A 16,284-nucleotide genomic window follows, 5' to 3' on the forward strand; every position below is an offset into this window, starting at 1 on the left:
CCATTTTTGCGAAAAAGGAGTGAAAATTTTAGTCAAAGTGTATCAAGATACCGTGTTAGAAGCTATGGCTACACCTCTCAAGAACACTTTATACAAAAACGAAGTGTAGACATTCCAACAGAATTTAGCCCCGGGTCATAAGGCGCGCACTACCCAAATATGGTTTGAATAAAATGTACCAGACTTCATAAAGACTGATGATTGACCTTCGGCTAGTCCGGACTTAAACACTGGACTATAAATTGTGGTCTGTGCCTGCTCTGAGCGTACCCAAAATATTGAATAGTCCAAGAAATTTTTAGAGGCAGCAGTGACCAATTTCCAATGGAATCCGTTCGTAAATCCATTGACGAATTGCCTGACCGTTTAAAAGCGTGTGTTAAAGCTAAGGGTGGACAATTTGAATAACTAGTTTAGTACGTCAACATATCTTTTTCACTCTACATAATCGCAAATAAAACTTTGAAACAAGATTATTTTATTAAAAATTATCGCATATTTTCTTTGTAATAGAACTAATAGCTAGACTGGGTACAATACTCTCCCTAAGCAGCAAAAGCGTAGGGGTAATTTCATAAATCTGAACTATAAGTACGATTTATTGACACTGCTTTTCGTTGACTGGTCGATTTACTTCGTTGGGCTTGATTGTCTTTGCTATGCTCTCTGCTGTTTCAAGTGCGCTGTGGAACATTCGTTTTAGATTTTTTTTCGTTCGTTCTTCAACAGAGTATGTAGCGCTCTATCTTGCTGCTGTGCGTTAGTCAAGTTCGAATTTACCTCTTTATTTTTCTTTTTTGCCTATGTTGTTCACATCGGTATTTCAATCAATAGACATATATTAGCAGCAAATTGAAGTATAATTATTTTAAAATGTTATATTTAAAACCATAAACTTATGAATGAGGTAAACTTACTCTTCTGGCAATAACTAGGTAGTCTGTCAAAATGTCAAATCACATGCCATATGACACTGACACACGTTAGTGAACGTCAATGTTGTTTTGAGTTTTTAAGTGTTGTTTTCTAACAAGATTTATTTATTGAAGTTGTTCACTTATTAATCAAAACTTTAAAAAAATACAAGCACATAGTGAGGAGGACATAAATTTATTGTTGACCATTTATTACAATGGAGGACGGCGATGAAAGCGTACATCGCTTGGCGGGATCTTCAGGAGACGCTCCAGGCGGATTAATCATAAAAAAGAAAGATAAACCGCAAGAATTTCAATTTGCTAAACCATCCTTATTAGGATTAGATAAATTAGCCGCTGCTAAACGGAAGCAGGATAGGTTAATCTCTTTCCAAAATGATGAAAATGAAACCGACGAAACCGAGGATTTGAGCGACCCAACAGGTGTGAAGGGACGTAAATACAGAAAGCATAATGAAGAAACACCAACTTACACAGGTGGACTCTCGGAGCAGGCAAGAGAAAGGATGCTGGAACGCTTACAAAAGTAATAATTTGTTTATTTTGTTTTTGTTGTACTTAAAAGCTTATGTGTAGGTTATGATAAAAGATCTTTATGGACTCATCAAATATAAGGTATATGTTAATTTACTGACAATGTTGCTAAGTTATCTCAACCAGCTGGTTGAGACAAGGCAAGACATGTTTAACAAAAGATTATTTTTAGGGATCTCTAACACAGTGTAATCTTACACAAAGTATGTTTATGAAATTGTGATGCACATCTTAAATATACACAAAACTGCAATGCAAGTAAACTCTGGTAATGGTTGCAGTACTTCGTAGTTGTACTTCTGGTAGCTTAAAAATACCACATATCCTATATTATATGATATAATTATATGTATTTGCATACATGCTAGATGTACAACAGAGAATATTAAATCAAATTAAAGATATAACATTTTTATGATTTCTTGTTGGTTTATTATGCAATATTTCACAATATATTATTGGGACACAACAGTGAAAGTCTTTTATACTTATAGCTCATTGTCTTTTAAGTCAACTGATTGGTAATTTATTGTCATTTTGTTCTAATGGCTAATTTATTTAGTGATGTTAACCTTTTTTAGTAGGTGGAACATAAATTTGTGAACGTAATTTGTTAGCTATTACAAGTCGGTTAATTCATAACCTACAACAAATACCTACAAATACCTACAACATAACAAGAAAACCAAACAAATTGGAGAAAACTTAATACATCCAACTATAGTTATTAAATAAACATAAGGTTTTAGTTGATTATGTGGCTAAATAGTTACACTGACCCTTTGGCCACTGTAACTATATTATACATCGAAATATCAGAATAAATATCAAACTTAATTTAATGTTTTTCTTTAAAAGTTTGTTCTTTAACTTTATAACTATTGTTGATTAATTTTCAAGCTCAACTAATTATGGACCATGCTCGTATCACATGTATAAATAAGTACCAGATTAAGTTTAAAGTCATAATTTCGGTTAACAAAACATACACTATGTAAGTTTAGTATTTGTACAATGTGATGCGTCCCGCACGCTGAAATCACAAATTTAAAATATTTCATACCTTATGTTGTGAGAACTGTAATTTGGAAGGAATATTGCGGTGGATAATTAGTCACTAAAAGTTTTTTAAATAAATGTTTTACTGTATCTTGTGTGAAATTGTATCTGTTTAATATGTAGACTGCCACTAAAAATATCAGAATTGCGCAATCACTTAAAAATCAACATAGTGGTATAGGTAATTAAAACTGGTAGCAGGAGGTATAAAAGGAGATGCTTTCTCAGCCAATTGGGGCACATTGGCTTTGTCTTTGAACAGATCACAAAATACAGAGGAGATAAAATATGTATACTGCAGCAAACACTCTCTTGTAGCAACAAATAGCTACACAGGATGATTGGTTATAGGTGTAAAAGTTGAAAAAAAAAAACGAAGGAAGGGGAGTATAGCTTTTACACCCATTTTAATTCACTATGTGTAAAATGGTAACTCTGAAATATGTTACATTAATATATTTTTTCTATTGAAATGGAACGGGTTTATAACTTTTCCATGAAAAAAGTCCGCAGGGACAGACAATAAATAATTTTAATATATAGTAATCTGAATATGGAAAAACACTGTCTTGCTATATAATTGTTTTTGAATCAATAATATTTGTATAGGGTGTACCATGAATTGACAATAAATAAGCTGCAAATTCTCCCTTATGCACTTCCAATCATAGGTGTTAGTTGTGGGTTTTATTCCCGAGATACAATCATACGTAATTCACACTAAATGCATCAATTACAAAGGATTACCACTGCCCACAAACAAGTTTCTAGAGAATGGGCTGCAGCATCATCTGCTTCTTACAATACCACACTAGATTGCCATTCCTGGAGTGGCAATCAAGTGGTAGGCTTATGCCTTGCACTGGGCATCTATATCTCTACTTTCCTCACATTTTACCTCATAATTTTAATCTTTGCTTATTTGCATTTTTTTATTTTTTCTATAAGAATAATTCTAATGCCGTTTTTATTTCATTTTCAGAAAAGAGAAGGAAACTAAAGAGAAAGGTGTGCACTATTCGACAAAAGAAGAAAAAAAAGAGAGATCAAAAGATGATGATCGTTCTTATTATAATCGATATGATCGGCGAAACCGTGATAGAGATAGGAGAAAAGATGATGATGACTACAGAAAAGATAGAGACAGAAACAAGGATCGTGATCGTTATTCAGACAGGAGAGAAAGGGATAGAGATAGAAGAGATACAGAAAGGGGAAGTTCAAGAAGCTATTATGAACCGAGATTCAAAGATGAACCGAGAACGCCTAAGCAAGTTTATTTTGAAACTTAATAATGTTTTGTTTATGTATAACTAGCTGTCTGATGATATACTTTGTGCTGTGTGTTAAAAGCTTATGATCTTTTTTCTTGCTCTATTTATTTAAGTTTTAATAGTTTAAACGAAACTACCTATTTTGCAGTGTGCAAAATAGGTAGTTTAGTTTAAACGTTTAATAGGTAGTGTAGTTTAGTTTTTTATTTAATAGTAATAATGCGATTAACTAAGGATAATTCTGACATTGAGCAGTGATAGGTTAGCTATAGAGGTCTGAGACTTGAGATTGTAGGTTGCAGGCTTCATTCCCGAACACTATCTTCAGACTATGTGTAATAATTATATTGCTAATGCTCACAACCAAGTTTCCAAAGAATAGGCAGCAGTATCCTCTGTGTACCATAATACCATACTGTGATCACCAAACTGCTTGCTCAGTGAGGCTATTATTGTATATTCCTCATTAATGTCTTTGGGGAAGCCTTTGTCTTGCAGTGAGTGCATATGGACAGAAATGTTGGAGAATTATGACATGATTTTTGTGTTGTGATCGTCACCAAATTTTGGAAAGCTATAGACTCTTATATTTTTTTTGTGTTAGAACCATTCATCAATCCAATCATGTGCATCAAAGAAAACATGAGAAAAATAATAATATTTATACCAACATTGCCGAGAATATGAAAAGAAAATTTTCATTTACAAAGAATGATTCTTTAAGTATTAATTTTGAAATAAATGTATAATTAAAGCTATATATATACACATTATATATATACATTTTTTTTTTTTTCGTACCCCCTATCGGGTGTGGGACAGGGACTTTTTATTTACATTTTTTTAATATATACACATATCAACAATGAGAGCCTATAGTCCATAGTTCACCAAGACTTGCGATCATAAATCAAGGATTCAACTCCTGGGATACAGTTTTAGGATATATATATATATATATATATATATATATATATATATATATATATATATATATATATATATATATGTATATATTGTTTTGTGTGCAGTTAGTTATTAGTTGTATTATATATTGTAATAGACTTTAAACACATGAAATGCACTTGATAAAGAAAATGGTCACAAATACTTTTCTTTATTGAACCCACTTTAAATATGATTTGACTTCTCCGTCTAAAGACAATGTTTCACGAAACCGAACTCAAGGAATTCTAGCCATAAGTCTTACTTTTCTTTACATTTATCTAGTTGATGTTTGTAGTAAAAAAATATAAATTTTCCAGCTTGAAAGTGCTGAAACCAACTGATAAAACAGCTTGGGATGATGACGATGAAGATACGAAAGGACCAGTACGAAAATCCAGCTGGGATTTCCCAACCCCTCTACCTAGGGATGGTACAGGTGATAGGTCGCAGCGGAGTGAAAGAGGTCGACCTCTAAGGGACAATAAGGGAAGACCGTATGACTTCACGCCAAAACCAACACCACATAAGTAAGTAATTCTTAGTTTATCATCCACTTATTGGGGTCGGCAGTCCGTTGTGTGAACGATTTGCCCCCTACTGCTACTTCAGATGAACAATTCTTCCAGCTACATTTGGAAAAATATTATTTTAAGTTAAAACTTATGTAATTTAAATTTCGAACTATTTTTTTTTTTATTTTGGAATGTATTTAAAATTATATTTTATGTTATAGGTCATCTCGTCGTGGGGTTGACATCGACGACCCAGATTGGGAGGAAGCGGAGAAGAAACTTGACAGGGCTTGGTACAACATGGGTGAAGGTAACCTTTTATGATAACTTTTAAACATGACATCATCATTATTATTCCAGATGTTGAACTTCCATTGCTGGACATAGCCTCGCCTCTCCCCTCATTTGCGCACACACGGTCCCATTGAAGGATTTCTTAGCTTTCAAGTCGAAATTTAGTCGTTATGAGTTTATTTATAATTCTTGTATTCTTTTTTTGTCTTTTTATCAAAGTTTTTCACGTTTTTACTTACTTATTTATCTTATAATTAGTTACTTATTTCATATAAATTACATGCCTATTTATAACCATTTTTATGATAGATTTTTTATATTCTGTAAATTTTTTGATTATTCTATTCTCCCTTTTATTTTACTATTTTATTTTTAAATTACTTGGCCAGTCTTAACCAGCGCGTGGGCCTTATTTATTTTCTCCTCTTCTGGATGCAGCGAGCTACCGCTCCTTGCCAGAGCTTCAAAGACTAAATTTTCTATAAAGGCGAGAAGATGCGGCCTAAAAGCCTCATCGGAGAGGATTTCTTACATTTATCATAAATAGAAAAAAAGAAAGAAGTAATTGGCTAATTTGATTATGCTGTGAGTGGATTTGAAAACAGAAGAGTTGGCCAATTAAAAAAAATCCGTCAAAATGATTCCGTCTATCTTTACTGTTTTTGACATTTACACGAATAAGAAACCAATAAATTGTTATTTATTTTTATTAGAACACTCTCTATTTTGTAACATTTCAAGCACACAAACTAGAAGTCTTACTTTGCAAGGCTTTACACGTTGTACTGAAATTGAAAGATGCCCGGTGACCTCAAGCATATATTTTAGTTCTTCACCATAGAAAGCTGATAAATTTTCAGTGACCGTGGGTGTTCATCTGAAACACTACTCATTTATACTCACATGAGCGATGACTTGGTATGTTGATCAGGTGAAACGGACGAGACGGATCCGTTCGCGGGTACCAGCGCGGAGTATATCGCGCGGAAAGAGGAACAGATAGAAAAACGGCGCATGCGCAAGGTGTCGGCGCAGCGGCAACAAATCGACCGCGACAACGAGCTGTGGGAGCGGAACAGAATGCTTACCAGCGGCGTCGTTCACGCCGTCAACCTGAACAGCGACATGGATGAGGTAACCCTCACTCACACCTCGATATGCCCTCATCATCAGCCGTAGGATAAATGCTGGACATAGATTTACAATAGATCGCCTTACCACATTGGAGGTGAGCGCCCTATGTTGCGCGTTGATGCTGTTAACTCGAAGGCTTTTACAGCTTCATCGGAACTTATTTCAAGGGACGGAAGGGTCCGTGTACTTAAAAATAAGATAAAACCTAGACAGATGCATTCCAGTTGTACGATGATGTTCGCATGTGTTCAAACCCTCTACCTGAGTAGAGCTGTGCAGTGTTGAAGTTGTGTGAAGGTAGCGCGGACTACAAGCGAGCCAAGAAGGGATCCAGATCAAACTTCGGTTCGCCTACGCTGTTCGTTGTTATGGAGCGGGCGGCCGCCCCAACCTTGCCAGTCTGTGGTCTTCACTTAAGTCCCAGAGACCTTTATGAACTACAGCAATTGTTACATCATCATCATCATCATCATTTCAGTTATAAGACGTCCACTACTGGACATGGCCATCCCAATAGATTTCCAATAGAACCGCTTGATATTGACCTTCATTCAGCATCTAGGACAACTTTAACAAGACCCCCTTTTCACCACATTCTTACCGTATTAACATTACGATAATAATCTTTCAAATAAAGTTTTGATTTATTAACCTGTGTTGGTATTTGTGTTTTCAGGAAAACGTAGATCGTGTCCACTTGCTAGTACATAACATAGTCCCGCCCTTCCTGGACGGTCGCATCGTCTTCACCAAACAACCGGAGCCCGTGATACCGGTGAGTGGAACATGTATAGTGCAGTTTTTTTCATGAAGGGTCAATATTGCCTGGTATTTATTGTGTCGCTTTAGGGAGCAGAAAACAACGCTCCTAGACTTCTTTTTAAGTAGCAAAGTTTGAAGGTTCCTTTTAAGCCTCCTGGCTATATAATGACGTATGGTTTGACAACAACTCCACATAAATGTACGTATACTAAGGAAGAAATGTAACTTAGTATTCCATGGGTACATCGCGATGTTTAGAGAGATTGAAAAAAAATTCTATAGAAACCATGTTTTAATAGCACTTAGTTATCGTGTTAACAAAATTGAACCTTATTTACTTTTGATAAGGTATTGAATGCAATAAAAGCGACAACTCATGTACAAGAATGATTTACGTTCCTATTTATCTATATACCTTTCTCTGTCGCACATATCTACCATCGCTCTTATGCAAACGGCACGTGTGATTGGTTGTAAATAAGGGATTGTTATTGGTTGTGTAAATGATGTTAGTTCTAAGATTTGTTAACGTAGTTTTAATGTTTAGTATAAACATAAAATTTCGGCAAATTAAATGACTGACTGTCCAGTGCAGGTAAAGATCAATCCACCTCTGCCAACCCAGCAAAGCCCACTTTTGACCAATAGACAACAGGGTCGCTAAATTGTCCATATTGTTGACAATGCCATACATCTTAAAGTGTAGTTTAATCTTAAAAGTATGTATTTAATTTTTCCATGAAATATATCTAATTATTATTTGACAATTATGAAACCAATGCTTTACAGAAAAAAATTATCTATTTTACAGGCATTATGCAATAAATTATCTTTGCCCTTTTAACACAATAAACATTTTAGGTAAAAGATCCAACATCCGACATGGCGATCAACGCACGAAAAGGTTCGGCTTTAGTAAAGGCATTTAGAGAACAGAAGGAAAGAAAGAAGGCGCAGAAGAAACATTGGAAACTGGAGGGAACTAAACTAGGTATGGTTTTAGTATTAAACCTTGTCCTGGGTTGTCGGGATACTAGATTCAGGCACCAAATAAATGAGTAAAAATTAGTCCAACGTCTGGCTTGTTTCTTCTTTCCATATTTTGCAGCTATATCAATACATTTTGCATAGTACACCTCATAGGAGAGTAAATACGGCTAAGGTCTGCATGTGGTAGGTACTGTGAGAGTTTGGATAGTACAACTAGTGGGTGTGTGAACCCGCAAAAGTCTGCATGTAGTTTGATTGGGCGGTCCCCATAATGCAATTTAAATACGTTCACAAGCATATTATAGTAGTAAGGTACTTTGTATCGTTTCAGCCAATGTACGCCTATTGCTAGGTATATGACTCCCTTAAAGATATCATTGGGGGGGGGGGGGGGTGTTATACCATAATCGCCACGCTTGGCAAGTGGGTTGGCGATCGCGCTGTGGTATTATGGTGCGCAGAGGATGTTACTGGCCCGTCCTGAACTAGTTTTTTTTTTATTGTTGCCATACACTTATACACTTAAAATGCACCTTGTATTATCTCATTTACAATTCTTTTTTTATATTTACTATTTACTATATCAAATTACTTACCTATAGCACTGACAATTGTTTTATGTGGATTATAATTTTATGCCTGCCATCTATTAACCCCTATATATATTTATATATATACATATAAATATATATAGTTAGTTGATTTCAAGGTTAGTCTGTTTATTCTTTTATATCCACCTAGATTGATTTATAGTAATCATTTACGTTTATCATTTGAAAAGACAAAAAAGCGTCACAAACGTAGAAACGACATAGAAGAGAGAAAGAGATAGACACCATAGGTGTTTTTAACATGATATTTACAGATAAAGAAACACAAATAATTTTTTCGTGGCAATAATTAAAGAATTTTTTTTACAGGCAACATTATGGGTATACAGAAGGAGAAAGAAGAGATAGAAGATGGACCGACCAGACAAGCGTACAAATACGCGGAGCATCTCGATAAAGGTACATTGTGATGGTTTTTTATATCAATACACTCATTATATTCATTTGTATCATCATTGATGAAACTATTTTATAGTTTTTTTTCACAGGCTAAATTTATTTATAAAGCCTATGTCAAAAGAGAAACATAAATGAGATATACTATCAATTAAAAATAAAATAAAAATAATTATATAGTGTTTTCATTAGCGCAAAAATGTTATCGTACACGCCTTTACGAATGTACATCATGTCAGACGTAGCCAGGCAAATGATTGGTAAACATTTCGTCTCCCATCTTTAAAGCATTTGAAATTGAATTGCAATAAAAATATATAATGTCATCCAGTATAGTGAGATGCTTCAATTTTACTTATTTATTTATTTATTTAACAGTTTATTGTACACAATAAAAACACTAAAGTAACAATACAAATATAACTGACACAACAGGCACTACTTATTTCTAACCAGAAATTTCTTGCAGTAGGCGTATGTGCGATGGTTGAGTTTCATTGCCTAGTTCAGAGTTCCCCAAACTTTTTTGTGACGTAGACCCCCTGCCGTGTTTTTCCGTGTTGGGTAGACCCCTACTTATCTGATATTGATTTCCTGTAAATTTGTAACTGTAGTGAAGTTTAGTGATAAAAACTTAAAGAAAAAACACATGTTAATTTATACATTTATTAATTGAATTTAAATTAAACCTACTCAAAATAAAATTTTGTATATATAAAATATACAATAACATAAGCTGATGCTTTAATAATAAATTATCAACATTTGGCATCAATTTTGTAAGGTTTAATCTTAAATATCCTCGGCTAATGATGTCCAGTCGGTTTCTTTATATTGTTATTTATAAAAAATGTAAATGTTTTGATGTTATAAGATAGTATGATGTAAGTAAATAGGTACTATCAGCGTATGTGTTGAGATCCACTATCGTGGATCCCCATTTTTATTTCATGGACCCCCAAATTTTTTTTTCGCTGACGTAGACCCCTTGCAGGTTGTCATAGACCCCTAGGGGTTGATATAGACCACTTTGGGAATCACTGGCCTAGTCCTTCAATTCATTCAATTCATGGACATCGCCAATCTCATGTCAATTACGACAATTGAATAACTTCTCATAATATTCGGAGCCATTCCTCTACTGATCATATTTATTGACTTGTACTGATTCTTTAGTATAAGCTTTTTTCATTTGACAGTAATTTTAAATTAAAAAACGATAAGCCTTTAGCGTTTAACAGAAAATAATTTAAAATTATAAGTTTTTCGCGTTAGAAAGTTTGTAATTTCAAATTGAAAATGATAAATGAATGAATAATGAAAATGATAAATGGCATAATATACTGCGTACAGTGTTTAAATTTGTGGTATAACGCAGAGGGCCAAGAACCGGAGTCGAAATCTGACTTCGTGAAGAAGAAGACGATCGGAGAGCAGCGAAGGTATCTCCCGGTGTTCGCAGTACGCGAAGAGCTGATGCAGGTCATCAGGGAAAACAACGTCATCATCATTGTTGGTAAGTGAATAGCTTTGATATTTCTCTTAGATATCTAATCAGAAGACATCGCCCATCTGACTTTGCCTGGAATTGATATTTTTCCGGAATTCGATATTCAAATAAATTAATGGTACTTGGAAAATACATTATTTATATATTTCTTTACAAAAACTACGCTAGTACGAGCAGATACGTTTACAAGCGATCCGCGTAGCAAAACACCCGAGTGGCAGCTCAAGTCAAGGTCCCTACGTGGGCGCCCATGAGCTTTGACACTCCATGGAACAGCCGTCGAAGCGATGAACAGCTTGGCTTCTCAACCTGGTAAAATAGTATAAATGAAAACCCGGTGAAAAAAGTAAATGTAGTGGCTCGAGCCGAGACTCTTCCGAAAGCCCTCTAGCTTCGTTACCTTAAATAAAGCCTTAGACTAGGCGTCCTCTGTGCCCTGTGAAACCTCAAACCTGCGGAATCAGTGAATGCCATTAGGGGAGCAGTGAGCGATCCCTTCCAAGAAAAAACACCGATAGCGTCTTAAAATGCTACCCGATGTCGTGTTAATCTCGAGCGTTAGTGTTAAAACTTTTCCATAGATGGCGTTGTGTAAAGGAACGAAAACTCGTTACTTTCAAAACAAATCCTTCAACGCACTGTCTTGAGACCGAAACACTTGCTAGATTCTCCGGAAGAGGCGAACATATTAGGACTATGTATGTACTAAATTTATAGAGATTCCAAAACCAACCCGCTTTGTCCCAAAACCAACTGGCTTTGTAGGAAACGAGGTCGACTCTTATATCATAGGGGACACCAACACCCATCATATAAATAAAAGCGCTGCTGGAGTTTCTTTTGTTTTCTTCTCTAGCTGCTAACGCTTTCCGAAACAGTAGAAATGTTATCCTAGCAATGGCAACCGAGTAAGTTGAGGTCTGAACCTCTCAGGCATCCTTTAGTAAGAAGAACAGATAGCTGTTGGGTCTTGAGGTCCTGGAGAGGACACCACGGAGCGACAAACGCGGTAGAGGAAGTCCACACACATTGGACAAATCGACTGGTTCAGGACATTGGAAGACGGTGGAAGTAAGCTTCTTGTCGGTCTTATTGGATATATAACACGTTCTCTGCCAACGCGGTCAGTGCTGACCGACAGTGAAGTTTCCCTTTAGGCCTATTAAAATTCATAAATCTGTTTAAAATTTACTAAATTATTTTTTTGCTTATACATTTTCATCTTTTACTCAAATGTTACTTCGTTATAATAAAAGTCAATTTGAGCATTATTTATAAAAATAATTGAAGTCAGACAACTTTGACTGAAACGGCCTGGACAGGAAACTGCGTTTTTTTTCTCAGCACCGAACGTGATTAAAAGGAAGGCTATATTCACAAGTAGACCGGATATAATGATTCTGCATGGAGTATAATAATTTGAATGTGACTCTATTTCTTATACATTCAATGTGTTTCGTAGGTGAAACAGGAAGCGGTAAGACGACTCAACTGACGCAGTACCTTCACGAAGAAGGTTTTAGCCGGCTGGGCACAATAGGCTGTACACAACCTCGTAGAGTTGCCGCAATGTCCGTCGCCAAACGAGTCTCCGACGAGATGGGATGCAAGCTAGGTAACACTTTCATACTGAACTCTCTTTCTCTATCTCTCTCTCTCTTTTTCTCTTTCTTCGTTGTTGAAAATCGTGACCTTTGCTAGATTCTATTCTTTAACATATCAGTCGATACGTTGATAGCTTCCATATGGTTTTTTCTTGATTTTTTTAAGATAAGATTAATTTGTAGTAACTTATTTAATATTAACTCAAATTAAAGCTTCAACTAGTGAAGATGAAACAGGAGCTGAAATTCTGTCATTATTAACGGTTAAGTGGTAGGTTTTTTTTTCCTCGTACCCCCTATTTGGTTTGGAACAGGGACTAGCTTACATTTATTGTTTTTTTTTCACAGATATTTTTATTTTCTTTCTCTTCGTTCTAACATTATATTATGTTTCGTTCGTTTCATTCTTACCACAATTCTTCTGTCTTTCCCTTTCGCTCTGTATCGCCTTTCATTCATTCCTCATTACTTTTTACATTTTCTTTTATTATATTATTATTCTATATCACATTTTTTTAATTTTATCCCTTTATTTTGCGTTATGTTAATTAATCTTATTTGTTTACAATTTTATAATTTTTTTATTTTTATCTATCACTATGCTTATTATTTTTCTACGTAGTAGGAGGAACTCTTCTTTTGTATCTTCTTCTCTAATCAGTGAGGCCTATGATTCCTCCCTGATTTTTACACCAGACCGGCACTCGAAATCGAACCGGAGTCTAAGTGGTAGGTTACCTCGTCCTGGGTGTTTGCCGATTTAGTATATCTAGTGTAATATAATATCCAGGTGAGGAGGTGGGTTACGCGATCCGTTTCGAAGACTGCACGTCCCCGAATACGGTGATTAAATACATGACGGATGGGATCCTACTGCGAGAAGGTCTCCGTGAACCTGACCTGGACAACTACTGTGCCATCATCATGGATGAAGCGCACGAGCGTTCCCTCTCCACTGACATGCTCTTCGGCCTGCTGCGAGAGGTAAGTACTGTTTCATCATTTCATCATTGTTACTTTATGTTATATTGAATAGTTTGACCGATTCTCTGACCTACTGAATATATACATTTTTTTTTTCAATAGGTTCTAGAGGAGTATGGTAATTCTGTTTTTTTTAAATGACCTCCGCTATTGGGGGCCTCTTATTCCCGTATCTTATTTATGGGACAGGGACGTTTTTTTTTAATAATAAATTTTCAACTTTTTTCTATTTTCATACTCTTTTCAGTCGTTCTTCACATTTTCTATCTTTCTTCTCTCGGTGTTTGGCACTAATCGGTGTAACATTACTTCTGAAGATGCTCCGTAGAGGCGTGAAATACTTGTTGAGTGAATTTACGGTGGTAGTTGTGTAATTCGCATTGTTTGTCGCATACGCATTTATCAGCGGGGTGCGGGCGGTGCACTTTATTGCACGACTACTGCTACATAGCGGAAGTAGCTTTATATTAATCCTTTTCTTATCTTTTTTCTACTTACATTCTACAATTTCTATATTTCTTTTTTTTACTAAATACCATGGTAACACCGTTACACGATTATATATATCTATGGATAGATAGAAGATATGATTTCTTTTTTGATAAACATCAATTTAATATTTTAAATCGCATTTGATATGGCTTCAATACTGGCAATAAACCCTATCTAGAGGACAAATACGTATCTTAATTATCAATAAATTATTTATTAATTTCTTAATGTATATACAGGCTTTGCATGAGGTCGTTGACCGTATATACAGTACCTTCGATCGTCTGCGTAAACAAATACTATTATCAGTTGAGCTTGGAGCAATTGTAGCCCAGTGGTTTCAATTCCCGGGACATAATCTTATATAATTTACAATATGCAATAATTATATAGGATTGTCACTACTCATAGTTTCCAGAGGATAGGTAGCAGCGTCCTCTGCGTACCATAATACCACGCTGCGATCGTCAACCCGCCTACCAAGCGTGGCGATTATGGTATATCCCATTAAAATTGTCTTTGGGGGAGGCCTTTCCCTTTCAATGGGCGTCTATGGGGTAAAATAATGATGGGGAGTATAGAACCATTCACTTAACCCTTTGCACTCCGTTGTCGTCGTATTTGCGACATTTAAAAGCTAACAGTAATTCCCTGTCGCCGTAGCGGCGACATGGTTGTTTCACTGCCTTGGCACCTTAACAATTAGGGAAGTAAAATAGTCTGTGCTTATCTTATAGTGTTTATGATACTTTTAATATGCTTACATTGTAATAAGAGTAAAAAGTGCTCGATTTAAGTTTATTTCGTTACATTCATAACGTTCAATAGAATTAGAAGATCATTTAGAGCATTTAGATCCATTGCACCTGTATAACAATTTATTGTCGAAAGTACCAGATGCAAAAGGTTACCATATGTATACAGATAGGAATTACACTAGCATTGTCCTGGCGGAAGAATTATTACAAATGAAATGCCATTTAACAGGTACAATAAAAATCAATCGCATGGCCATACCTGGTCCAATAAAGAAACCCAAATTCGGTGAAAATAAATTGATCGCTTACAAAAAAGGAAGAGCGAAGTATGAGTGCTGGAGTTGCTGGTAGCCTCTATGCATTACTAAGCTGGAGTGCAAAGGGTTAATATGCAATACGTGATTTTGTATCTTAAAGGCATACAGTTCGTTCTAAGTATCGTTCTAGATACAGATTCAATGTCGACATAGTATCTTGATATTGTACAGTCATTTGTCACAATTGTTTCACAATTCAACTATATCATATATTCTAATGTATGAATGAAATTTGGGTCAAAAATAATGGTTTAAAGATAAGAAATTATTCGTTACCAGCGCCGGAGTCAGTCGGCATCCATCTTGTAATGTGGGATCATGTGTAGATTCCTGTTTTAAGATTTATCACAGCCAAATAAATTACTAAAATTATCCTAACATCTATTTATAATTATTATACCAGTAAAATCTTTAAATATTACTACTACTACACTTAAATGAGAAAATTCGAACATCAACCTACCGCCATGCAATGAGCACTTCGGCGGAACGGACTACGGTGAGGAAAGGGTTAAAGAGAATCATTCTTTACCAGCACACTCTTAAATATAAAATGAAACTAATACAATTGTTTCACATAAATGTCACTCGCCCTACAAGGACTAATTGATCTAAAATCAAGTCATGTCTCCTCTGCTACTTTCCAAGATTACCCTACCTTTTTAACGATCACTTCCATCCCTTGAAACTTCATAGATTTCCGTTTAGGATATTTTACTTAGTAATGATAGTAAACATGTACAATATTAAAACTGTTGTAACCTAACCATGTCCACTCATAAGGTGGACAGTCAACATTGGTAAAATCATCTGAAGTCGCTGAATGCTGGATGCTTTCACTCGGTGCTTTTGGAAATCTATGGTGAAGGCCTATGGCTCAAATGATGATGATGAATCTAATTAAATAACAAGCACATTGTGTAAATATCAATAATTTCAGCAGTGTTCCTTTTTCAATTGTATATTTCTTGTTCTACCCTCTTGTAATAATAAAAAGTTGTTATGAATTTTTTTTCTCGCATGCATTAGATATGGCATTGAACCATCTTCCATCAGTCAATAAGGTTCGCTTATGTTTTTCATTATAATCATTAGCAGTACCGCTCTCATTGAAAACTGAGTCCTCACGACTCGCTTGCATTACATCAACTGTATAATTTTTTTTTT

The 16,284-nt window shown here is 35.3% G+C and overlaps 1 protein-coding gene across 1 annotated transcript in view; it reads left to right on the plus strand.

Annotated features, from left to right (window-relative positions):
• Positions 1 to 977: 977 nt before the first annotated feature.
• Prp16 (ATP-dependent RNA helicase l(1)G0007) overlaps positions 978 to 16,284 on the plus strand; it is a 140,800-nt gene continuing 125,493 nt past the window's right edge. Inside the window, exons 1-11 of the mRNA XM_068762701.1 lie at positions 978 to 1,464; positions 3,514 to 3,801; positions 5,071 to 5,280; positions 5,487 to 5,575; positions 6,491 to 6,693; positions 7,370 to 7,468; positions 8,317 to 8,446; positions 9,366 to 9,455; positions 10,831 to 10,968; positions 12,425 to 12,577; positions 13,357 to 13,550. Coding sequence (XP_068618802.1) covers positions 1,133 to 1,464; positions 3,514 to 3,801; positions 5,071 to 5,280; positions 5,487 to 5,575; positions 6,491 to 6,693; positions 7,370 to 7,468; positions 8,317 to 8,446; positions 9,366 to 9,455; positions 10,831 to 10,968; positions 12,425 to 12,577; positions 13,357 to 13,550 — 1,926 coding nt within the window. The 5' untranslated portion in view covers positions 978 to 1,132. The remainder of the gene's footprint in view (positions 1,465 to 3,513; positions 3,802 to 5,070; positions 5,281 to 5,486; positions 5,576 to 6,490; positions 6,694 to 7,369; positions 7,469 to 8,316; positions 8,447 to 9,365; positions 9,456 to 10,830; positions 10,969 to 12,424; positions 12,578 to 13,356; positions 13,551 to 16,284) is intronic.

This window comes from Battus philenor, unplaced genomic scaffold, assembly GCF_028537555.1.
Source record: "Battus philenor isolate CCGP_79_NKW_IND1 unplaced genomic scaffold, ilBatPhil1.0.hap1 SCAF_16, whole genome shotgun sequence".
In the NCBI taxonomy this organism is placed as follows: domain Eukaryota; kingdom Metazoa; phylum Arthropoda; class Insecta; order Lepidoptera; family Papilionidae; genus Battus; species Battus philenor.